We start from the raw sequence: 24380 nt of genomic DNA, 5'->3' as shown, positions 1-24380 counted from the left end.
ATTCAACACATTTTGACCGTTCCACCTCAGTATTAAACTATGTGCCCTAGAGAATGTTATAATATCAAGCCTTTCCTTTTTGAAGTGTGTTTCTTAATGTTTCGTCTATGTTGTGTGTGTGTGTTCAGAAAGCGAGCAGGTCGCGGTCACCACGGCGACTGTCCCGATGCCCAGCTTCTGCCTGACGTCTAATGGACACCGCTACGAGGAGGGCGACAGCTGGCACGATGGCTGCAGAGACTGTTACTGCCACTCGGGGAGAGAGATGTGTGTACTCATCTCCTGCCCCGTGCCCAGCTGTGCCAACCCAGTGGTCAGGCTGGACCAGTGCTGCCCCACCTGCGAGGGTAAGTCTGTGCAACATCGAAGACCATCCAACTCTCAAACTGTACAATTCTACATGTACACAGACAGAGTCATTTATCGGTGAACACAAAAATAAGGCATATGTCTTAACCTCTTAACCCCCGCCTTAACCAAGCGCATTTTCTCAAGTTTGGCAAATCTAAAACCTTCTTGACTGGAGCTTGTAGCCTATAGGTCAGTGTAACGCCTCATTTGTAAGTAAGTGAAGTTTATTTGTAAGTGCTTTTCACAGATAAAATCACAAAATGCTGTACAAGAGATTTGATTTCCATCATTTTTGTTGCTTTTTTTTGTCACATTTTTGTCACTTTTTCATCACATTTTTGTCACTATTGTTTTTTTATGGATTTTTTTTTGCTTTTTCATTACATTTTTGTCGCTGATTTGTGGCATTTTCATGATTTTTTGGGGTTTTTTTTGTCCCTTATTTGACACTTTTTGAGATTTGGGTAAAACCAAACTGGAAAAAATGTGGTCGGTACAGGTGGGGGTTAACAGGGCTTTTCCAGATGCTCAAAGTTGATTTTATTTATCTCTTTTATTTTTTATTTGTCGCTTTTTTTCTTTTTTGTCATTCATTTATTTGTCATTTTACAATTTTATGCATTATTTCTACTAACCAGGTCCAACCCTGCTTAGTATTCTCCAGGTGGTATTTAGATTCACTTCTCGATTATGTTTGTTTATGACTTGGTGAGTGGAAGTAAACAGAGGGAAAGAGGTAATGTGGAACTTTCTTGTTGAGGTGTTGGGATGCCAACTTCTGCTACTTCTCATCAAACTTTAGCCAATAATGTTCCAGATAAAGTAAAAAAAGACTTCCCAAACCTTGAATGATATTTCTGGAGATCTGACTAGGCGACTTTAAATATTTTGTAATGAAAGAATGCCTTCAACTTGTGGAAGTAACACACTGGTTGCAGTCAGGGGACAGGGCTAACTTTTTGCAGATGTCGCGCTCTTCTCACAAGGATGTTTTCAGATAAATTAGGACCTTCACTGCCTGGAGCTTGTTTTAACAGATAAAGGTCTCCTGTGTCTCTTGTAAATATGACACTGCCCAAGTCCACTTAAAGGGACACCACCGCTACAGATTGAAGTGTTTCGGCAGCAGAAGAAGAAATGACCAGAGTAAACTGTAGTCTTGTCAGAATCAGAAATACTTAAAAAAAAATGATAATATGTAGCAGCACTGCAGTTACAGCACTGGCCTAATGCTGGTGGGGCTGAAAGTTCAAAGCAAGATGTAAGTGATTATTTCTATCATTGTTAAACGGCATGCCATGTCGTGCTGTGAGAAAACAAGATTCTGAGCAATGCAGCGTCACGCCTCTCCACAAATGTCCGTTTGTCAGGAGTTATTACAAAATGCCTGCCTTTACCGTCGTTTGATTCGATGCGTCTCGTTGCAGATGAGTCGGGCAGTGGCCAGGCCGAGGGCATGGACATGGTGGTATGCAGAGCCCCGGGAGGAGAGTTCTACGTGGAGGGAGAGACCTGGGACCTGGACGAGTGCACGCGATGCACCTGTCAAAGGGGAAGAGTCCTGTGTGATTCAGAAGTCTGTCCTCCGGCTCTTTGTCACGCTCCCATCAGGAACAAGGACACCTGCTGCCACGTGTGCCCAGGTAAACCAAACATTGACCGACAAAAGAGGAAATGAGAGGGGGGGGCATAAAAAAATATATAAAAAAAGCTTCAATGAGAGTGTGGGAACAGCCTGGAGTTGATTGGAAAGTGCTCGGAGCATGTGGTTTTGGAAGGTCCTGCGTGTAGCTCCGTCGGGGCAGTTTTATGTCAGGCTCATAAAGAAACCAGCCAAGACCGGTTGGGTTTGCACTGGGATTTTTGAAGGAGACGGCAGCAAAGGACCATGGAAAGACTGCAAGATAAAGGAGATGGTGTTGTATTTAACATAAGTCTCAAAACCATAACCCCTCTGCCTTTCTTTTTGTCAGCAGGGTCAGAGGTAGCCTGGCCTTAGCCATCCGTAAACTCCGGTCAATTATAATTGCCCTGCATGTGCGTCTGAGCTTGACCTCAGTGGCTGCGTTACATCGGTTGACTTTCTACCTGCCATTCAGCGAGCGGGGGAGGCGGGTGTTGACGTCAAGCATTTGCGCCGATTTGCGGGTTGTAGTTTGGCAATGGCGGCGGATACGAAAGTAATGGAAGCTCTTCTATCCGTCCTGGCTCGGCTCCTAAACATCCAGAAATTAAAATTGAAGCCTTGGAATGTGCAAGGAATGTCCCCAAGAGTTATGATGGCTCGCTTAACTCACTCGGGTGCATTACATACGTCACGACCAAACGCTAGCAAAAATCAGATCCAATCGTTTCAAAGGAGTTCACCCCTCCCACCTGATAACGGAGCTCAATTGAGAAAGTCCAGACCCTTGTATGAAAGGAATGATGAGGGTATGGTAAAACCAGGTTAGGTTAGAGGGATATTTTAGGATTTTTGACATACGGCCTCAGTTTTGGGTCAGACTGTTTTTAATGCAGGCTACTAGTTACCATAGACATGTGCTAGCCAGGCACTAGCCTAGCACCACTAAAATCTTCAAATGTAAGGACGGCATGAATTAGAAAAGAAAAAAAAATCTTCAGAAATCAACAACACTCTGGATAACTAGGAAATGAGGCCCTATGTCAAAAATCCTGAAATATCCCTTTAAAGAAATAAGCAGAAGTGTAAGGGGTTTAGAGGTTTGCCAACTGGTGGAAATGTTGTTAGTTCTTTTCTTGCTCTAAACTTACAAATTGTGGTCAAAGAGGCTGAGGCAGCAGATTTTCCGAGGGGACTTCTGAAGGGAAATGCTCCGAGTAACTGTATACATGAATTAAGTATAATGGACTTTTTTTCTTTTTTTATCAACATGATTTATTTTGTCACATCTCTCTGCTGGTGGCCTGGTTCTGGGAAGATATTTTGTCCCAAATGCCTTTGCAAACCCCACACATTCTTTGTTTACGGCTGCGCGCAAACATTCTCATTCAGGATTGAATGTTCTCACACTCGCAATCATAAGCAACATGTCGGGAGCGCTCCGGAGTTTGAGGCCCACAAATCAGCAATGCATGACTGCACCGGAGGGTCGCTCCTGGAGAATGCCTCTGCACCTTATCTCTGCATCTCCACCGCACAAAAGCAGATTGACAGAGGCCTTTGATATATGTAAGAGCTGGTCACCAGGAATGTGGGAATAATACACATCTCCCTGACAGCCCTATGATCTATGGGTCCACCAAGCAGCGTGGACATTTAGCCAGTCTTTGGTCTCCACTGCTCCAAGGCCCGATCCTACAGATAAGAATGAACTGACAGCTGCCAGATGGGGCACTTCTGTTTGTGTTGAACATACAGTAAAACATCTGATCCCCCCTTATCTAAGCCACCTTTAAAGGTCCAATAACTTTTGTGGACTCAGATGTTATAGAGCAGTGATGAAGGTGTCTGTGTGGCTGTCTGAAGCTGTTCACCTCATCGTGTTGACAGAAAATCTAATGTTCACAAATCAAATATTGTAGGCACTGTAGTAAATGTAAATAATACTGCAACTTTGTACTTTTCATCTTCACTGATCTTTACTAATCGCTGAACTCAAGCACTGTATGGTCAGCACCACTTGGAGCCCAGCCCTTACCATAATCCTTGTGTATGTCCTGTGCAGAGAGCCCCCTGCTGCCGGTGAACCGCAGCCAGCAGGAGTACTGCATCACCAGCGAAGGAGACGTGCTTCTGGCTGGAGACTCGTGGAGGGCCAATGCCTGCACCAGCTGCACCTGTAACAACGGCACCATTCAGTGCTTCTCCCAGCGCTGCCCCGCCGCCAACTGCAGAGTGCCCGTTCTGCGCAAGGGCCAGTGCTGCCCACACTGTCTGGGTACGTAGGCTCTGACACGGTTGGAAAGCTGAATGTGCACTTTCTCACTATGCATTATGTAAGCTTCTATAATGTACATACATTCAAGCATGAGTGCCAAATGTTAATGTTTTGGAGAGCAATCTGAGGCAGTCTGTGTCTGTGAACATGAGTGAAGGGTCATGTCAAAACTGTTTGTCCATTAGTCCTAGCCAACCTGGCGCTGCGTACGCAAACACAGCCATTCCCAACAACATTCCATGTGACAAACACTCGGTTGGTTGTGAGTGAGAGCACTCCCTCAGGCATCCGCACATTCACACGTGTTTCCTGTCCCCACAGCTCTGTGTGGCAGCACAGGAAGCCAAAGTCCGCTGTCAGCTTTTCCCTTAGAGGAACTCCACGCCGTAGAGTCCTATTGTTCAGTCTGATAGGGGGTCTCGGCTCTTTGTTCTCACATTGGACATTTTGAATTATGTTTATACTCTGACTGCACAGTAGTGATATGATCAGTATTTATACTGTATGTGTATTACTTGTGTGTTGACAGAAATGACCACGTCAGTGCCAGTGATGCTGTCGACCAGCACTCCAGAGAAAGCCTTCACTGTCGGTGTGGACAGAGGAGTGTGGATCACCACGGTCACTGTGCCTCCAGTTATCGCTCGAACAGGTGTGACAGACCCATTCAGACTACTGCGCTCTGCCATTTCAGTTGTTAACTTTGGAAGGTGTTGGAAATGACCTGATGTAACTAAAATAATGCATGTGCAGAAAGAAAGGCCTTGAGTTGAGTAATCAATGCAAGAGGATGTCTCCAAATCTTGTGGGCAGTTTCTGCTTCCAGTATTATATAAACGGTGAGATTTAGTGTCTTTTGCATCATCTTCACTCTCTGTCTCTGTTTCACAGACGAGCCTCGTCTGGGTGAGAACTACCCCAGCCAAACTGAAATGGCCCTCATCTACCAATCAGCTGCCTGGATCCTGGCAGGTCTCCTCCTGGCCATCATCATCTTTCTTATAGTGGCGTTGTTGATCAACAGGAAGAAGAAATGGGTGCAGATGTCATGCTACAGTGCACCAAAAAAGGTGAGATGTTTTCTGTTCCTTCTAGATTGTAATGTGTAGTTGATCTTAAAGAATTTCCACAATCAAAACCTGAAATGTCTTGGAAAGTGAAACTAATCTTGTTTTCAAACAGCCACAATTCTAGTACCAGTAATCGTAATAAATGTTGTTCCACTAAAACTAACACTCTTTATCTTATTATTTTTAGACTGTAATACTAAAGAAACACATCAACAAAAACTCTGTGGTCTACATGGAGCCATCGAAGGAGAGTAAATTCCAAAATGTGAAGAATGAGTGTGGCCTGATCCACTTCTCCCCTGACCTGAACTCCTCCTGTGGGGACAAAATGACCATCCCCAGAGCCAAGCTGAGCATGATCAATGACTGGACGCCCCGCTAGACTCCACACCCACCCGGACCCCTGTTCCCCTGGGACGTTGGAACTGAGTGCACTGTGTGGCCAGACCTGTTGGACCAAGTGGATGTCAACCTAAACTCTGGTAGTTGGGTTGTGTGAAGAGACAGCAAAGACAACATTTTTATGGCATCTTCAAAACCTGCCTCACTACAGATAAAAGCAGCCAGAAAAAAACTGTTGGGATCTGACTGTGATCATGAGAAATTCTGATTTCAAACTGAGCAAACACAATTAAAGCTTTAGAACTTGAGGTTTTAAACATGTATACGATGCTGCTAAATGCAGTAGTGGACATAACTGATAATCCTGCTGGATTGAACTGCTTTAGAATGTGTGCTTTCCATCAGTTTTTGTATATTTCTACAGCATTTGTACTAGTGCTGTTCTTGGCCTTCTCTCTCCTTATTCTGGGTGTCTCAGTGGGGCTAAAGAGAAAATGGCAGTCTACATACTCCCCTTACCAAATCAAAGAGTAACTCCATTCTTATATATATATATATACACGTTATGTTTTTGAAGGAGTCATTCCAGGTACAAAATTCAATCACAAATGATTTAACATGATCTTTATTTCTTGCCACTGACCGGTGCAGAGAACGGTCATAATGCTTTAACAAGCTTTATGCTGAGAGAGGGCAAGTTGAGCATCTTTAAGTGTGAAGTTCATGATTCCAGTGCCATGCTTATTCTGCAATACAAAGTCATTTGTATTGTATTTGTGGAGCTATCATTCAGTGAATGTTTGCCATGTTACGCCTTAATTTGATTGCCTTAAATATTTTAAGTTTCTGTTTAGCCATTTAGAACACATTCTTTGCCTACAATTGTTTTATACAGGATAATTGTAAAAATGTACATGAAATCTAAGATAGTTTGTCGGTAAATGTAATGGTACACATTACAGTGTTTTAGTGGTGTAGCACTTTTCTTGTAGGTGTTTTGTTAGACGGCCCACAGCCGGATTCCTGCAGGGATAAAGGTCCTAATCGGGGATTTGAGAGCATATGAAGCACATGGACATATTAAACCACTCCAGTCAACAGGCAGTTGCATCAGAGCATCTGACCCAGTCTGATCCACAGCAAAAGGACACAAGATTTTGGATTCCACATCTCAAAAACCGTTTGCCAGTTTTTATAAACATTGAAAAGTATGTGGGCAACTCTTGAAGTGTAGTTGATCGATTTTTTTGTGCTTTAAATGAAGAGGCGACAGTAAAGGCTTCTGTGTAAAAAAAAAAAAAAAAAAAGACAGTAGTTTAAAGTAGTAGACAACAGAGAACCTTATTTATTTTTCCACATAGCTTTATTTATTAATACTAAACTATAGTTTGATTGTTTTCTTTGAAAATGACCTTTGGTCGCCAAAGCTGTTGTACATTTTAGACCATTTCCTTTTCTATCTGCTATATTCTATACTTTATTTATTTGTGTTGATCTGTAAACCATGTAAATAGGTTTCCTTGATGGCCTGTATGTTTACACTCATTCTGACCAATAAATGTGTGAACCAAAGGAACATGACAGTGATATTTGGGAGTAAACTCTCACAACGTAATGTCATTGTGGTGAACTCTAAGTGATTCAGTCACAAACACATCTGGATTGAGTCTCAAGCTCTTAAGAACTGGTCTTCCCCAAACTCGCTCTTAAGTTTCCTCTTTGACACAATGGGTTTTCTCTTCTCTTTGTGGGCAAATGTGTGCTGCGTTCTTGGGTAACGGATTTAAATCTGCAGACCGCTCATCCATGCCATGGAACAATAAAAAAAACGGTCCATTTCTCTCTGCAGATGATTGTTTGTCTTGCTCTCTAAAGCTTGCCCATAAACTTCAAGGTGAGGAAGCATCTGCGGAAGGATCAATAAAACAAACATTCAGGAATTGTCCCAGGCCTTCAGACTGATGGACGTTTGGTACTACCGCCTTCAGACGTCAAAGGATGTTTTTAGAAGTTTGTCGTTTGCTTTATGTGCTATTGTTGTTGGAAACATAATTGTTAGGAAAGATTTCTGTAACCCACAATATAAGGCACAGATTCTGTTGTAAAACTCTTCAATTCACAGCAAGAAAAAAAAATGTGTACATTGTCTTCGGTCCAATCACATAACAAATATGAAACATCTTTTTTTTTCTTATATAACTTAGTTAGCCCTTATCTTGATTCAGCAGTTCTTTAAAGGCAGGTCCTTAACCATTCTCTGTGATAAAGAAAAAATGTCTTTAGGGGCTTAGACTTGTTTTAGGTCACTTTACTTCCAGTTCCAGCAGAACTGTCCCAACTGGTAAACTTGTGTCAGCCCTATAGAAGGATCTTGTAGTAGTCCTCTTTATAGCTGTACAGAACCACCACGGACACCCTACGAGAGAAAAGAAAAGAGTTGCATTACCAAGAACGACATAATACATCTCTGCACCACTTCAGTTTCTATTTCAATAACAGACAACAATAATAGTGGCAGGTAAAGATGGGCGTACTTAGCAAATGCAACACCTGAGCATTGGAGTCAACGCACTGGAGGCATGTGACAGTTTCTTGTTGCACCCCAAATTCAGTATAGCCCCAGTGACACAATCAGCAAAGACTTCACTCCCAAATGGTAAATCAGAGACGGGAAATGAAAACCAAGTGCTCTCATGAAAACGCCTGAAAGAGAGGCTTTGATTTGCAACGACCATCTTATTCATGAATCCCATTTTACCTCATACATGCAACACAGACTATAAAAAAGGTTTGTGTATAATAAAACCCTCTGTATCTCCAGTGCACAGCCCTCGATGTTAGAGACTATCAGCGCTCAGAGCTACGCTCCAGAAGACCAAACAAGGCAAATCTTATTCCACATTTTCACCTCAGGAAATGGGATCAGTGATGGATTTGGCATTGAGGGAGTCTGTAGTTATCTGTCTAACAGCTCTCTTTGATGGCTGACTGTCACTGTTACACCTGGTGTGTATGTGTGGCTCAGGAGGCTTCAGAGGCAGCTGCCTATAAACGGATGTTTTAATTTAGTGCAAATTTTTAGGGTCCAGAGGCTTTTATTGTACAGTATCTGATGGTGTAGGCTAGGGTTAAATGAGGAGCGTGGGGAGAGACACTCATTATATTGGCCAAATACCAGGAATCAAACTAGCTCATCATGCAGTGCTAGTGTTTTTTACAAAAACAAGGCAGTGGAGGATGTTAGGCAAATGGAAGGGGTACCGAGGGGGTCCACTGTTTAGTAGTTTGCTTGGGGGAAAAAAATATATATATATATTATGGGAGAGCTAGAGAAACTTAACTTCAGCCATGAGTCAAAAATATGATGGCCTCCTTACTTAGTATTATGCAAGCCATTTCATGCCAGCCTGTCACTGGGTCATTTACAGTGTATGAGGCACAATGTAGTAAGTGTAATTTGTCTTTTAAGCTCACTTCAAAAATGTCTAGCAGCTACTCTCTAAACCCAAAACAATATCCAGTAAATATCATCTGAAGTGACGTTATTTTAACGAAAATGTCACTATTTCAAACAATATAACATCGATATTTGCCTCGATGGAGTTTGTTATCACAAAAAACAATCACACGACCTGATTAAGCTTCAACGCGATCTCCTCTGTAACCGTTGTTTATTATTTCATTAGGACTTTTATTTCTCAAACTCGTTGCCTTATGCGTGTGGCTGCAGCAGCGGTGGAGGTGACCGGGGCAGACTGAGGAGGAGGCAGTGGGCGCGGTGATGGCTCTTCGGAGGCAGACAAGAGCGGAGTGGAGCTGAGCGAATAGGTGGAAGATGTGAGTGTCGGGGCTTCTGCAGCCGCCTCGTCACTCACAGACCCCGCGCGCCTTTTTCTCTCCCATGGCCCGGGAGAGTGTTTCCCCAGAGCCGCGCTCTAAAAGCCATTCCCCGCAGGCCACGCTCACATCCCGCAGTCGTGCATTCACAAACTGTCCCTCTGCCACTCCTCTTGCTGTCCGCCCCACTCCAGCAGTGACAAGGGAAACTAGCTTCATAACCTCACACTGTGGCCGCTTGAGGGCACCCACAGTGTACAGTGTCCTTGGGTACACCCCCCACAAACATTTTCTCATTGATTCTACACGATTCACGTAGGTCACCTATTTTGGTTTCAAAACGGCGAATTTTGTTCGCCGTTTTGAGTGATGAAAGGTAAGTGATTTTCATGCCTTATATATATATATATATATAATACTGCTCTGAATTAATGAAATTTACTGGCAAATTGCTCTACGTTCAAACATTCTAGTCAATCAATTTCACAAAAGTACTCACTTCTTTGTGATTTTTAAATGCTGAATCTCGTCACAGATGGATTTCAGGTAGCGCTGCTTTGGTAGTCGAGAGAGGAGAGTCTTCACGCTGCTGTTGAACTGCTCCTCGCTGTCGAACTACAGTCAAACAAAAAAACAACAGGCTGAAAGTGGAACATATACAAACAACGCAGCTCAGTTTGTCGGTTATCATAACAAAATCAAGTTGTCATTGTCATGCCCGTTACAGTCGATAGCTATGCCATTACGGGCCAATGAATAGGGGTTTTATGTCCAGCCTTGGGAGTATATTTGTGCATGTCAAAGGGAGCGGAGCTGTGAAGCCACAAAGCTACAGTGGGGCTTGTGGAGTTTCTTGTTCCTTGTGTGACTTGGAGCAATTTGCCATATTCAAAACAGACCTTTCCTGCACGCCTGGTTTTACCCACTGTGTATTGTCATGCTTTTTATACTCCGAGAGTGTTTTGTGACAGATGTGCAGCCTGTGTAGGTGGCCTATTCATTTATTGAGTGAAGGCCATTGCTTCATTGCTTATATAATCCCGGTGTTGAGGGCATTTTCACTTCCTTATGTTTCTTACCACAATACAATTAAGGTCCTTTTCAGCCGAGAGAACCGACACTTTTTATGAGTGATTTTCTCAGGAGCATGGAATGTGATACAACACCTTCTGAGTGCTCTTTTTGTTAACTATTAATGTTCCTGTGAACGTGAGAGCCTTGTGAAAGGAACCGAGGTCTCCCTAGGCTGGTGGAAAAAGTCCAGGGTGTTCCCTCGCCCCGCTCCTCATCAGCATCAGACTGTGAGGAAGCAGTCGGGATCCCCTTTTTCCTGTCTCGAAAAGCCTGACCTCAGCGGCAGTTCTTTCCACTTCCCACTCCGCTGCCGCCCACTATTCACTCGACTACGGCATTATTGACTTCTACAACAACAAGCTTAATCGAGGTATTCGCGACGGACCTCCAGAGACAGGAAGCAGATCAGAGTTTCCTTCTGCAGGTCCACCTTGAAGACAAAAACAAGCAAAAATGACTGATTAATGTTGGCAGCCATGAAACCTCCAGCAGGTTGTACTACACAGTATATAACATGCTGCTACAGCTGATATTTGCTATTTTAGTTATCAGATGCTCCTGCCTCTTTCCGCCATTTCACACATGAGCTGAAAAGATAAGGCGACCAAGCAGAGGAGAAGGGTGCTGGGGATTGAGAGGGATAAAAGGGGTAAACAAACAAATGACTTACCGCTAGAACCTCAATGTCATTGCTCTTGCTCTGTAAATTACTACTGAGATTCTGTAATCGGGTTTGGATCTAGATAAAGAGAGAGAGAAAACATTACCGAAGAGAATAACTGTTCCCATGACCAAACTTGACGCAGGGCAGGCAGATCATTATCATCTAATGAATTCATAAGAACTTTGTTGATCTTGGATGGAGTTTAAAGCTTATTAGCAATATGACAATTAATGCATGCAGCACTTCAAATTGAATGCTTTTAAAAGCCAGTGTGATGTTCAAACACACTATTTTCATCTGTTCACTTGAGAGAATTTTCAAAAACAAACAAGCAAATGTCATTAGTTTCAAAGAAATCATTATTTAATGCCCGTTAAATCAAATGTAATGCTTTTTAATGACATCTCAGGCCTACATTTGGGCACAATACATTTAATGATCTTATCTGACAAGAAGAAACAGTATATTAAATCACATTCTGTCACCCTGCCTTTGGGCAAGACACCAGAATTAGAAAGTGTATAAAGCAACAAATAAGACTAAAAATAGACTAGCCTGGGTGTCATAACGTCGCCTGGCACTGGCAGAAACCTTCTCGGGGCTGATCACATTCACGTTTATATTCACAATCGTGCTTCCACCATGTTGCTCTGATAATCCTGCAAAAAGTACATCAAAAAGCAAAGTACTAACTTGTGCTTACTGCAAGCAAGTATAGTTGTGGGGCGCACAAACATGCAAAGTCAAGCTCCATAGCAAGAAACAGAAGTGCAACTGTCTGAGGGTGCAGTGGGGCCACATGGGTAAAAACATACAACATGAGGGTTATAGCGGAGCAGGCTGTAAAGAGCAGCTTAGGCAGCGCTGTACCTGTGGTGTTTAGGAGTGATCCTTTGGGATTTGGAAGAGACATGCCTTCAGAGGTTTCCCTGCCAGGGCATAAGGACAACTGTTAGAAGATAAATCCTTTTAAACACCCCACAAGTCCTTGCAGCAGCAGTATGTCTCTACCTGATGTTTCGCTCTTCAAAGAATTTGGTCCGACATTTCTGAACAATGTGGTCCACCAAGTCCTGTTCAGGAATTCTTTTCTCAGACAGTCTGTCCTTCTCAAAGGATTTCACCTGCAAATACAATGCGCCTGTGTATATTACGACTTTTATTTTTAATTGTCACACAGTTTGTGAAGAACTGTAACATGTGTTTCAGTGAAGAGGACATTTTATGTTCATACTACCTTTACATAGTTGCCCTCCTTGTCAGAGACCATGACCATGCAGGTGATGCCAGCAAGTCGGCATTGGTCCATCAGGGTTTCCTGAGACTAAACAGAAGAAACACATGCATTTATAACTCCACAACTTTTAATGATTAGCCCATCATCCATCAAAACTAAATAAATTACTAAATAAATTACACCAGTGGCTAATCCAATCATATATCCCTACAATCATACAGTCTCAACCCAGGCCAGGCCCAAGTGACAGTAAGAACGCTTCATCCACCAGCATGTCAAGAAGCTAAAATCTACCATTTAAATTCCCAGCACGTGCTCTACATTTACAGTAAAGGTGAATAGGTCCTACTTCATGCTATATATTTTAAGGTAAAACAAACTAAGCCATGAACAAGAAATGTGTGAACCATCAGCTAATATTAATCTTCTTTAACAGAACAAGTTAAATCAGAGATAATGGCTCAAGACAGATGATGCTTATCTACTGTATGAGCCTAAACTGCTGACCACAAGTGAAAGAGGCAACTGCCATATTTGGTGCATAAAATCTTGAGGTTGAATTGAAGCCCAGATTGCATGTGTTAGGCGGCGGCATGTGAAAGGTGTTAAAAAAGAAGTCCGGTGAAGTGAAGTAAAGCAAAGTATCTCCTCATCTCCGAGTTCCCCATCAAACTCATACGTCAGAGGGTAAACTTACAAGTGTAAACAAGCAGCAAAGCCTGTTTTCTCCAGCTAATCCAGTTACACAATAATAATAAAGAAGAAAAGAGGCTCATTACTTCAGGTAGGGCAATACACGATAAATCCGGATGAGATAAAAATAAATAAATAGAGGAAACAACTGGTTTTGTTTGCAACCTCTCAGTTGGAAAGATTAGAATCAATAACACACTTTGACACATTATTCATTACAATGGATTAATTGCTTACTTATCATGCAACAATTAATGTGGCAAAACCCATTTTCCTTTTTCATAAAGGAGCCTGACGTTTGTATTTGTTGTGCGTTGTTATTTTGTTGTGAAATATAAGTACTCAGATTTGGACACTGAAAAAGTAAGTCACAAAATAAAGCCAGGAGTTTGTAGGAAGGAACAGGAATCAGGTGTTGCCCTGTGTGAGAGCAGAGGCCAAACAATCCACTGAGAAACATTTGTTCCCTCCACTGCTCCGGAAGCAACGACAGCAGTGACCTGTGGCACTCCGAGTCTGAAATGGCTCCTGCTTCCTCCATGCTATATTTAGACTCCAGAGGATTCTTTTGAGTATTGGTGCATTGGTAACTGAGGGTTAGGAAAACAGTAAACTTACCTGTGAAACGTCGTAGGTGAGGTCTGCAGAAACTACCATGCTCCATAGTTTTTGGACAACACTAATGGCTTTGGACAGTGATGAATGACCGACTGGAACCACCAACGCGTCGCACGAGCTTATGGGCGGCTGTGACGGGGGAGAAAGAGCATTCAATAGTGTTCGAATCGAAATAACACAATTCAATCTGTTTTTTTGTGTGTCTGAAATGTAAATGAAGCCGCTCTAAATATAACTGAAGAGGCACCGTGATCATAGTCATTAAGATCTTTCTAAAAGTAGCACCTGGCAGCTTGAATAAGGCATCATTAAATATGAAATGTCTGACTGCTGCTCCTCCATTACAATAATTACGGTAAAATGTCACATCCTGAGTGTGTGTGTTGGTCTTACTGGCTCCTCCATGCTGGCCAGAGCGGCACACACTTTGTCCAGCGCTACACTGGCCCCCACGGCAGAGGTGACTGGCGCCGTGGAACCCGGACTTTGAAACTCCACAATCTATCAGCATAAAGAAACAAACCGCATAATAACACCATGGAGACGACTTTGCCAACAGTGCGTTATATAGAAGTGAGAGAACACAGAGGAGCGATGGCGGGTTTGGGATGGAAAACATGTGGCTCACACGCATTCTTAAGAGTGCAAGTTTATTTATTGGTTTTAATATGAGGAATGCGGATGACTAATACTTTACAGTAAAACATACCAAATGATCGTAGCGGCCTCCAGCAGCCACTATATCTGGAACTGTTCGTTTCCGCTTTCTAATGAAGGCAACAAACTGGAAAATGATCCCGGAGTGATGCTGAACCTTGTACACTAATCCCAAGTTGATCACAACCTATAAAGCAAATATGTTAACATCTGCTAGGTATAAATCGACACATAATCTAATAGAAAGCACAAGAAATGACCGGTAATTTAACCCCCAGACGGTTCAGCAGCACCGTGAGCTCCTCCAGGTCCTTTAGACCCTGCTTGGCCAGCTGTGTGACAGCCGTCTTCTGTTTGGTGAGCAGTGCCAACAGCGGGGCCAGGTCCAGCAGACTTCCCTTCTGCTCGATGAACTTGTATAACGTTTGCAGCTGGACGTGACAAAGGAAAACAAGTATCAGTTCAGGTTCCTCTGCTGTTTCTCGGTTTAGACATTTAGATAGACATCTCTGGACACTCACACTGCTGGACGACAGGGAGAAGTTGCAGAATTTGGCCTCAACCTCACGTTTGGTCAGCTTTTCAGACTGAGGAAATATCATATATCAGATCAATAGCAGACCCACACACTATAGCCTGTGATGCACGTGAGGCCTGCACTGACCATAGCGTCGCACAGTATGCTGGAGGCCTGGCTCAGCTTGTCCTCTGGGATTCCACTATGGAGCAGGATGGCCTTCAGGAGGCTGGTGTGGTTCAGGTAGATGTTATAGTTCCTTTCCTGTGGTCGCAAAACACATGTCAACTCACCTTTAACCCTTTCTACAGCAATTACAGTCAAACGCAAGGACACAGCTGAGTGACCACCAGAGAACAATGCTGAATATCATTCTTCCGCTGCCTCTCAAAGGTTATGAATTCTCATGTTTTCCACTTAAAAACAAGGTGCTTGACAAGGTTATGTGGCAGAGGCCGAACTGCTGTTTAACAAGCTTTAGGAGACAGACAAAAGCTGTGCTGGGAGCATGTTTGCAGCTCTCAGGATCTGACTGTGCTGTGGGGGAAGGAAATGGACAAAGCTGTGAATAACAGATTTACAAAGTAAATATCAAGTGTGCAGGAACTCTGTCCGGGAGTAGGGACAGTTTGGGCACTGGAATGTGACAGGGAATATTAACGGAAGAAAAACATGTTGACACGATGTTTCTGTAAGAGCACAATAATTCACCTTGTCTAAAGAAATTCTTTGGATGAGGAAGCTGAGGAGACTGTAATAAAAACCTAAGTGTCCACCATTCTGACTCCAAATAATCTACAGTCAGCCAAGACTTATTGTAATGAAATGTTAATAAACTGACCCAAAAACTCTGCTGTTTTAAAAGGTGGACTACCTGAAGGGCGCTGAATTCTTGAATGATTTCGTAGACAGTGTAGATGGTCTCGGCGTCAGGGAGCAGGCTGTTCGTGACTGTAGTGATGATGTCAAAAGCGCACTCTAAAAGCTCCCTGGGGTGGGCACGGTCCAGCTTTCGGGGGCGAAACACTCGTTCTATGCTGTACCTGGGGAAGAGAACACACGTTTACACACAACAGTTTTTCACAGTTTATGAAGAGTCGATATGACTAAGCTTACCTCTTAAGTTGAGTGATGTTATTGCGCGCCACAAACCGTGCAAAAGCCATCTAAAATACAGGTGAGATATAGTTCAGAAAGTGCAAAGCCTGTGAAGCGAGCATTAGTCTGCAATCAATCAGCGTGTGGAAACAGCCGCTTCGACCCGGGGCCTTCCTGCAGCACCCCCGATCCGAGGGCAGCAGCTGATTGCTCTCTGGCGCTGTGTTTGAAAGCTACCCAGTGCAATTAAATTGTGTTCAAACAGGGGCACGCTCACCTTTGTGTGTTATTTGTGAGCGTGTGTTGGACTCACCCGGAGGTCAAAGGGCAGCGTCACCAGCATTCCGCTATGGTCCATGAAGCAGGCCAGCTCACTGCCATCATACAGCTTTCGGTTTCGAGGGAGGAGCAGAGGAGTTTGGAGACGAACCGCGCCTGAGATCAAACATAATGTTGAAATAAGTTAGCCATGATCAAACTTCATTCATCACCGTAACATTTGGCTCGGGCGAATGTTAATCTCAATTAGTTTTGGAGTCTTGTTAAACATAGCTAATCTCCAAGTCACTCCTCAAAGACTTTCTACATGAGCTTCACAATCATCTGTGGCAGTGGTGCAGATGGTAGAGCGGGTTGTCTCGTGATCAGAAGGTCAGGGTTTCAAATCCCAGGTCCTGCAGGTGCTCACGGTCATTGTGTTCTTGGACAAGGCAATTCATCCACCAGTGTCTGCAACATTGGTGTATGAACGAGATTGTGAATGGGTGAGTGGTTCCATGATCTAAAGTGCTTTGGGCAAAAGCGCTATATAAGTTGAGACCATTTACTTTGACTGTACTACCTATGTCCCTTATTTACTGAAGTAGCCTCAAAGTACGTAAAAATGTTCAAGTACTCACAGGGGGAAAAGGTTGCAAACTCCTAGCTTATACTACTGCTCATACCACTTTGAATGATATTTTTTGTGAACTGACAGAGTTAGCTTATTTACTGTAAGTTAAATTAAGTTATACTGTATTAGACAGCACATGAAAAGAATGTAGTCTTAAACAAATACTAACAGCTGGACATGAGCACCTGTGTACTGCCCAACAGTGCTTGTATTGTGTAAATGTCCCTCACTGGGGCAGATGTTGGGCTCTCCAAATGAGGCTTACAGTGGGTCAGAAGTCAAGGTGGTCAAGGATACGCACGGTTCCACATGGCTGAGAACTGACCGTGCTTCTTGAAGATCCGGGTGATGGTTTCGTACACATACTGCTGCAATTTGGCACTGCTGAAGCTGAAGCTGCCCTGAAGGGAAACCAAACTAACAGTCACTGTTAAGAATCAGAAGGCATTGATTAAGCTCTACCAGTGTGTTACTGGATGAGTAAGGCACGAGGAGCTGGTGCAGACATGTCTTTGAGCATAGTGACATCTAAAGGTGGGAAAAGGCAGTGGTCTGATCAAACAGTGCAACCACCTACAAGAAACTGTACATCAACTGGAATTTATGGTCATGTCCCCAAAACTGTGACATGTTAGAGTGGGTTCAGAAAGTGCAGCATTCTATAAGTTAAAATCCTAAACTTGTTTTATTGAAAGACTGACAACTTTTCCTATCATGACTGTATGGCTGTAGTATATTTTACCTTTTATCAAAAAAATATCTAATTTGTTGAGTGTATCATTGTAGACTGCATCATCAGTCAGACTGCTTAAAGACTTTAAAATTGGAAAGATTTCAGGAGATTATTGGCACATTGGGTTTTAGACAATAAAAAAAAGATTGTACCTTATGTAGATCGATATCATAGGTGTAATCCATGACTGGTGAAGTGTTCTGTGCGAACAGCTGTCCCACCATGTTGCGGTAAGCTTTTCCGTTGACATTGGCCATGGTATGCTGCAGCACCTCATGCAGCTCGGACTCCTCCATCTGGGGAGGGGGCAGTAGTTCACTTTTGAGCAGCTCTTGGGCAGTAGGTCGTAATGCTGGGTCATGGTTCAGGAGCCACTCGATCACTTTTCTCTGTTAATTTAAATCAAGAATATGATTCAGCATAAATGGAGAATGAACGGGTGATTTCATTCAATACCTGTGTCCCTTGATTGTTTGGATTGAAGTCCTCTGGAAAGGTAATGGGCTCCTGTCACAACAAATAACAAGGTACATCAAAGTGAGCTCACGACCGAGCACAAGTCTTGTATCCCCTCAAAACCCGCTCAATTTACGGCTATAAAAATCCTATCCATTTTTCCCATTTTGAAAAATTCATGCCAATGAGGCGCTGGAACTGGACTTCTCCACAGAGAAACTTACCACGCGCAGTTGGCTCAGTACAGTTATGCGTTCGGCTCCAGTGGTCATGGGGCGGTAGGACATCTCAAACAGGATGATGCCCAGGCTAAACAGATCCACTTTCTAGACATAAACAGAGAATTCCTTTGTAAACAAGACTGTGCTAAGTATAGGCCTGTTTATGGTGGGTAAACAAGATGAAGCTGGGCACACACAAACACTAGATATTTGTTATTTAGAGAGACAAATACTACAGGTTAAACAAGTTGTTTAAATTACTATACCACTGCTGCTTGATGTGCACAGTGCAATTACTCACCACGCCCATAACAAATTCCTGAATATGAATATCTTACTTGGTTGTAGGTGGCTTTGGTGTTGCCTTGGACTTCTGGACTCACATATAAAGCAGTACCAACCATGCCAGTCATGTTACCTGCAGTCGACAAGACACATAGGTCAAAAGAGCACTTGCAATAAACCCACACATCAAAATATGATGTGTGTCTCACCAGTTGGGTCAGGTTTGGGTACTGTCGCTGCACTGCCCTCATCCCCTTTGAAACTAGCTGCAGCCTAAAACGGTCAGAAAATTAGCATTATATTAACAGGGAGCAACATATGAGTTAAACGTAGCCTCCATCAACCGTGTTTGTCAAGCATACCGCGTTAGCCGGGTGATCAGTAGCAAGTCCAAAGTCCCCAATCTTCACATGGTCTTGGGAGTCGAGGAAAATGTTGACAGGCTTCAAGTCTCTGTGGATCATACCCTAACGGAGAGACGGGCAGAGATTAAGGCCATTGTGCAATTACAACTCAATGCTAAAATTACAGGCTTTATGTCTATTCTAGTCATGACTTATTTCAATGGGAATGCCGCTGGTAGCTTTACACCAGTAAAGGGAGGGAAAAAAATGTAAACTTTTTTCGTTATGTTAAAAACGGAAGTGAGGGAGAGATTCACTCATGGCCCTTATGTAGGGTTACACTGTTGTTTCAAGTTTTTAGTTTTTATTCTATTCAATATCACATTCAAGAAATATAGCAACACAATAAACATTAACAAAAATATCAAACTGTAAATGTAAAATCTTGAATAATCGTGTTTATTTAGGGATATTTCAGGAATTTTTGACATAGGGCCTCATTTCCTAGTTATCCATAGTGTTGCTGATTTCTGGAGATATTTTTTTTTGTTATTCAAGCAGTTCTTATATTTGAAGAGTTACGTGGCGCTAGGTTTGTGCTAGACTAGAGCATTTCTATGGTATCAGCTACACTGCATTAAAAACAGTCTGACGCATTCCACAGTGCACCTGAGACAAATCAGTTATAACGGCAGACTAACGTTTTAGGGGATTTTGGAAATATATATATATAAGTGGACTCGACTTTTATAGCTCATATCTACCTTCATCAGACCCAAGCGCTTTACAGCAAGGAACCAGGAGTCACCCATTCACTCTCTCATTCATACACCAATCACGCAGACACTGGAGGCAAGGTTCTAGAAAATTGCTATTTGAATGTCATTTCCAAATATGTCAAAAAATAAGCGTAGTAAAATAAGAATTGCAAAGGGTGAGTTTCATCTATATATTCTTTACACTCTGACATTAAAACAAAAAATGTCAACATTAACCCACTGTCTGAAAAATCTATGTTTTCATCTGCCGGGTTCTGGTGACATGGAAAACCTGCCATAAGCACTTAGAACAATACAGAATACCAAATACTCACTTGCTCGTGAATATAGGCCAAACCGTCCAGTATTTCCCTGAACAGTCTCCACAGCCGCGTCTCGTCTCTGAACAGCTCATGGTCGATTGTGTCTCTTAAGGTGCTCTTTTCACAGTATTCCATCTGGGAGTAACAAATAGTGTGTCACATTACCTGAAAACGTTTAGGCGCCACAGGAGGAGAAAATGTAGAAGTGTACCTGTATGTATAGGTAATGTGCTATGAGGAGTGGTCTTTCTGAATCTGTGCTCTCGGTTGTGTCAGTCATGGGTTTTTTGCTTTGCTCCAACTGGAAAATGTTGAATAAAGTCCCATATTGTCAAATCAATAGATAAAAACATTTCAAACATTTCTTACCTGGGACATGTCATCAATGCTATCATCTCCATTGTCAAAGATAATGTCACTCCTTGAACTACTGTCTGACGGCCTGCACAAAAGAGCAGATACATGTTATGCCCCTTTGGAATTCATGGGCGGCAAAAGAACAAAAAACTTACAAAAAAGATGCACCAAAAACATCTTCTTCATCCTCATCGTCATCCTCATCGCTGGACTCGCGGCCACTGCACTTGGCGCTTGAGGATTTCTCAATAGAGGTGGACCACTCCACTGAGCTGGACAGGGCAGGAGGGGGCGCCAAATCCTCAACATTGTCTGTCAGACCAAGTTCGTTCACACTCCTGGGGGGCTTCTTCTCCTGGGGATTTCTCTCAGGAGTTTGGGGCTCAGAGCTGTCAGTGTTGCTTAACACATGTACAGAAGGTTTCTCATGTTTCTCGATCCATGCGTTATAGTATCGCACAATGTTCTCATGGTTTAGGCGAGACAGCAGCGTCACCTCGCCTTTTATCCTTCTGAACTGCCTACTGGCTGGGTTGACCTGGATACGCTTCGCAGCATAGTAGCAGCCGTCTAGTTTGTTTTGGACCTAAAAGGGAAAGACATTATGGGCATTGCTAAAGGAACACACAAATTAAAAATGCCGAACTATTACCTTTATAACAGCACCAAAGGCTCCCTTTCCAAGAAGCTGGAGCTCCTCAAACTCATTGAAGTAGCGAGAAAACTGCCTCTGCACAGAGCTAAAAGGAGCATTGAGAATGTGGCTCTGTGGGACCACAGTTGATGCAAAGTCCACCAGATCTGGGAAAGAAGGTATGGGTAGTGATTTAGAGAGACATGACAATATGACGCAGTGATTTGGTACAAGATAACAGATTACCGTACCTTCAGGGCTTGCATCCTGACAGTGTGGAGACATTTTGGGAGATGGTGGCTTTAGGAAGGAGTGTTCCAAGAGCTGCTGAGGTGTCCACCGCTCACCATCATTCAGACACAAACACCTACACAAATAAGCAAAATGCTCCGATTATCATATTGCTCCACACCATTGAGAAACATTCTACACTGGAATAAAAGGGTTAGAAGAAAAAAGTGCAATAGTTTGCAATAGTAGGCTTGGCTTTTATCTATACATACATTTGAAGGAAGTCTTGAAAGTCAGCAGGCAGGCTGGATGGCACAGACACAGGGTACTCGGTCACTTCTTTACCCTGACTCAGACTGAGCAGCAGCAACCCAAAGTTCCACACGTCACCTTTTTTACCCGTCTTTGTGGGCATGGCAGTTGCCTCTGAGAAACGCACATGTGTTTGCTCAAAAATGTCTTCTTTGCAGATGTCCGCAAATCTTTTAGATAAGCTATAATCAGTCAACCGCACATTTCCCTCTGAGTCTAAAATCACACTAGAAGCCCCCAGCTGCTTATGAACAACCGAGTTGCAGTGAAGATAATCCAGAGCAGACAGCAGCTGGCCGGTGTAATGGCATAGTTTGTCTAGAGACACAGGTGTTTGTGTCTTTATATAATGGTTTAGACTGGTCCCAGACACATGTTCCACAAGAAGGTTAATAAGAATACAGTCCTCCTTTTCGATAGAGCTCAGTGCCATGTAATGCACCAGGTTTGGATGCTCCAGTCGCAAGAGAGAGTTGAGCTCATTTTCCGCTCCATGGATCTACAACAGAAAAATCATGCTTTATGACATAGTATCAGTTTAACATCTGATATGACCATTCGTGTGCAATGGGCACTTGCCTGCTTTTTACAGTTTTCAATCTTTCCTTTCTCCTGAGTGGTAAAAAACTTGCCCATTTTCTTGTTCCACCGCAAAGACCACTCATAGATGACCACAAAGTCACCCGAGTTCGCCTCAAACCCATAGTGAACACTGCGGCCAAGCCGCTCACTCACACCTGAGGGACACACAATATGTAATCCCAAACATCTACAAACTTTAAGAACAGTTTATTAAATACGTACCAAGATCTTTGCCTTTATGAACAATGAGATCTCCAAATGTACTGCTGCTGAAATTAAGAAGGTCTTGCGATCGGTGGTTCTCTTCATTAAATGTATCACGTCTGTAAATAATGCATCATTTTAGAGATGAAATCCTTCCTGGTGTAGTGTATTACTGTATGTTGTGATTGCACATTACCTGTGACGTGAGTTTGAGGTAGTTCGACGGCGATTAGAAATTCCTCTTTTGATTTCTGACAGATCTGGGGGGGATGTACTAGGGCTCGGAGGGCCCAAAATACTTTTGGCAGCATTGGTCTGCTCCATAGACTCCAGCAGTTCCTGGTAAAAGCATATGACAACATATGGATATAAAATCATATGAATACATGAAGTATTCATGAAGAACAATGTAATAGCATTAATATATCTATTCATGTGTATTTAAACAGGGACAATGCAGACTAACCAACATTTTCGAGTTTCCAGATGAAGCAAAGTAAATTTTCAACCGTAGTCCCTGAGGAAGGTGTAAAATGCCAGTAACATGGTTTGTTTACCTGTTTAGCCATTTCTTTTCTTCTTTTTTCCTCACGTTTCTGATCTTCTCTACTTTGAATCACCGCCATTATTTCTTTTTCCTGAAAATATTTTACATATTAAAAGGTATTACAAAGTTGCATTTAATAATACAACTAAATGATGTAATTGCAGACTTCCTAACCACTTCCTCTTCCTGCCTCCGCTGTTGGTCCATCCTCTGCTGCTCTTCTAGGGCTCTCTTCTCCTGCTGTCTCTGCTGGTTCTTCAGCATCTCTTCATGGAAGGAACGCAAAGGCGGCTTGTTGTGTTCACTCAGAAAGCCCTGGATGTGGTCTGCCAGTTCATAAATCATCACCTTACAGAGGCAAGAATGAGAATACTTTTACGGTATATTCTTATTTTATTTTCCAATTAAATGTGCAAAGCAAAAGCATCAGGAAACTGTGGCCTAAGAATATTGAGACATATATTGTTGTGACAAATATATTTGTATAATCAAAATGTCATACCTCGCCACATCGAGCTGCTGCCAGGTTGGTGAGTTCACGCTGGAGGTTTTGGAGGATTTCATTTGATAGACCTTTGGCATTTTTGAGCTCCAGCTCTGGAGGCCTGTCACCAGAAAAAATGTCATCAATAATCTGTGAGGATCAGTGGTGTATGCATTCGCTGGCTTTTTATAATCAATTCTGTAAAAAATGGTTGCACTTGACTTAAAACTATGACTGCAGCTTCGGCAAACACACCAGCCAATCTTTTACCAAAAAGACTCACAATAAGATGCAGGTGTTTCATTGTTTACAGGTTATGTTATCTTTCAAGACCAGACAAATGATAATTGTAGTAACAGCACTTGTCACTTAAGAAGAAGACAGTGGCAGCTGCTTACACATCTGGGTATGTTGTTGGGCATTTGACCAGCAGGTCCACAGTTACGTAGCATTCCTGTTTGTAGTTTAACCCGTTGGGACGTAGGCAAAGGTGCACCTCTGGAGGCCTTTTAACCTGAACAGATAACAACAACATGAGTAAACACACACATCACACATCATGTTGAGGTCTCCTGTGCTGCCATGGTCTGAAGCTACCTTCCACGGGTCTTTATCCCGCAGATCGTGAAAGTCATCTCCAAATATAGACGCTAGAGCCTCTAGTTCATTTTCCTGCTGCACAGTGTAGTCCTCTGTCCGGTCTGTGTGCGCGTGCTGTCTGCTCATACTTATGCACACTACATGGCAGCGCTTCTGCGCTCGCACACGCACAGCTACGACACAAGAAGAATGAGGAAGAGATTTAAGCCTTGCGATCTTCCCCACTGCACCACCGAATGTCCCGCTCCCGTATCGTGTAAGGTCCAACTTCTAAAGACATAGAGCAGTATTAAACATCCACACCATAGACATATCCAAACTTCGAGGCAGCGACAACATACGGCAAGTGTCGCGTGG

The 24380-nt window shown here is 42.9% G+C and overlaps 2 protein-coding genes across 3 annotated transcripts in view; one reads left to right on the top strand and one right to left on the bottom strand.

Moving 5' to 3' along the window:
• Nucleotides 1-6304, top strand: part of LOC306976419 (cysteine-rich motor neuron 1 protein) — a 38721-nt gene extending 32417 nt beyond the window's left edge. The window contains exons 10-15 of one of the 2 annotated variants that reach the window (XM_079574342.1): nt 129-347; nt 1779-1994; nt 4041-4253; nt 4783-4898; nt 5141-5323; nt 5511-6304. In XM_079574342.1, coding sequence (XP_079430468.1) covers nt 129-347; nt 1779-1994; nt 4041-4253; nt 4783-4898; nt 5141-5323; nt 5511-5705 — 1142 coding nt within the window. In that variant the 3' untranslated portion in view covers nt 5706-6304. Of the gene's footprint in view, nt 1-128; nt 348-1778; nt 1995-4040; nt 4254-4782; nt 4908-5140; nt 5324-5510 lie in introns of both variants that reach the window. The other variant, XM_079574341.1, reaches the window with a different exon arrangement.
• Nucleotides 6305-6391: 87 nt separating this feature from the next.
• On the bottom strand, nt 6392-24369 carry eif2ak4 (eukaryotic translation initiation factor 2 alpha kinase 4). The gene is made up of 39 exons (XM_079574352.1): nt 24021-24369; nt 23822-23937; nt 23442-23544; nt 23114-23287; nt 22950-23030; nt 22589-22731; nt 22411-22511; nt 22186-22343; nt 21567-22105; nt 21315-21430; nt 21082-21230; nt 20585-21015; nt 20442-20514; nt 20284-20373; nt 20085-20207; nt 19010-19114; nt 18857-18920; nt 18701-18780; nt 18366-18467; nt 18142-18192; nt 17838-18074; nt 17278-17353; nt 16374-16495; nt 16079-16128; nt 15837-16005; nt 15110-15226; nt 14967-15032; nt 14706-14876; nt 14498-14632; nt 14182-14289; nt 13789-13917; nt 12478-12564; nt 12252-12364; nt 12111-12169; nt 11796-11899; nt 11247-11315; nt 10962-11006; nt 10002-10117; nt 6392-8081 (listed from the first exon to the last, which is right to left on the bottom strand). Exons 1-39 carry the CDS (start codon nt 24147-24149, stop codon nt 8024-8026), a joined length of 4959 nt encoding a protein of 1652 aa, XP_079430478.1. The 5' UTR covers nt 24150-24369; the 3' UTR covers nt 6392-8023.
• Nucleotides 24370-24380: the final 11 nt, after the last annotated feature.

The sequence above is a fragment of the Gobius niger genome, assembly GCF_951799975.1.
Source record: "Gobius niger genome assembly, chromosome: 16".
Lineage (NCBI taxonomy): Eukaryota > Metazoa > Chordata > Actinopteri > Gobiiformes > Gobiidae > Gobius > Gobius niger.
The sequence above is the reverse complement of the archived record's forward strand: the minus strand, read 5'-3'. Positions and strand labels throughout refer to the sequence as shown.

Excerpts from the sequence above, each read along its gene's own strand:
- eif2ak4 (XM_079574352.1), bottom strand. The coding sequence starts at position 24,149 with ATGAGCAGACAGCACGCGCACACAGACCGGACAGAGGACTACACTGTG. Across the intron at positions 22,732-22,949 it reads GAAAAGAAATGGCTAAACAG|GAACTGCTGGAGTCTATGGA; the intron begins GTAAACAAACCA and ends TGCTTTTACCAG. Across the intron at positions 15,033-15,109 it reads GCATACTGTGCGACGCTATG|TCTGAAAAGCTGACCAAACG; the intron begins GTCAGTGCAGGC and ends ATATTTCCTCAG.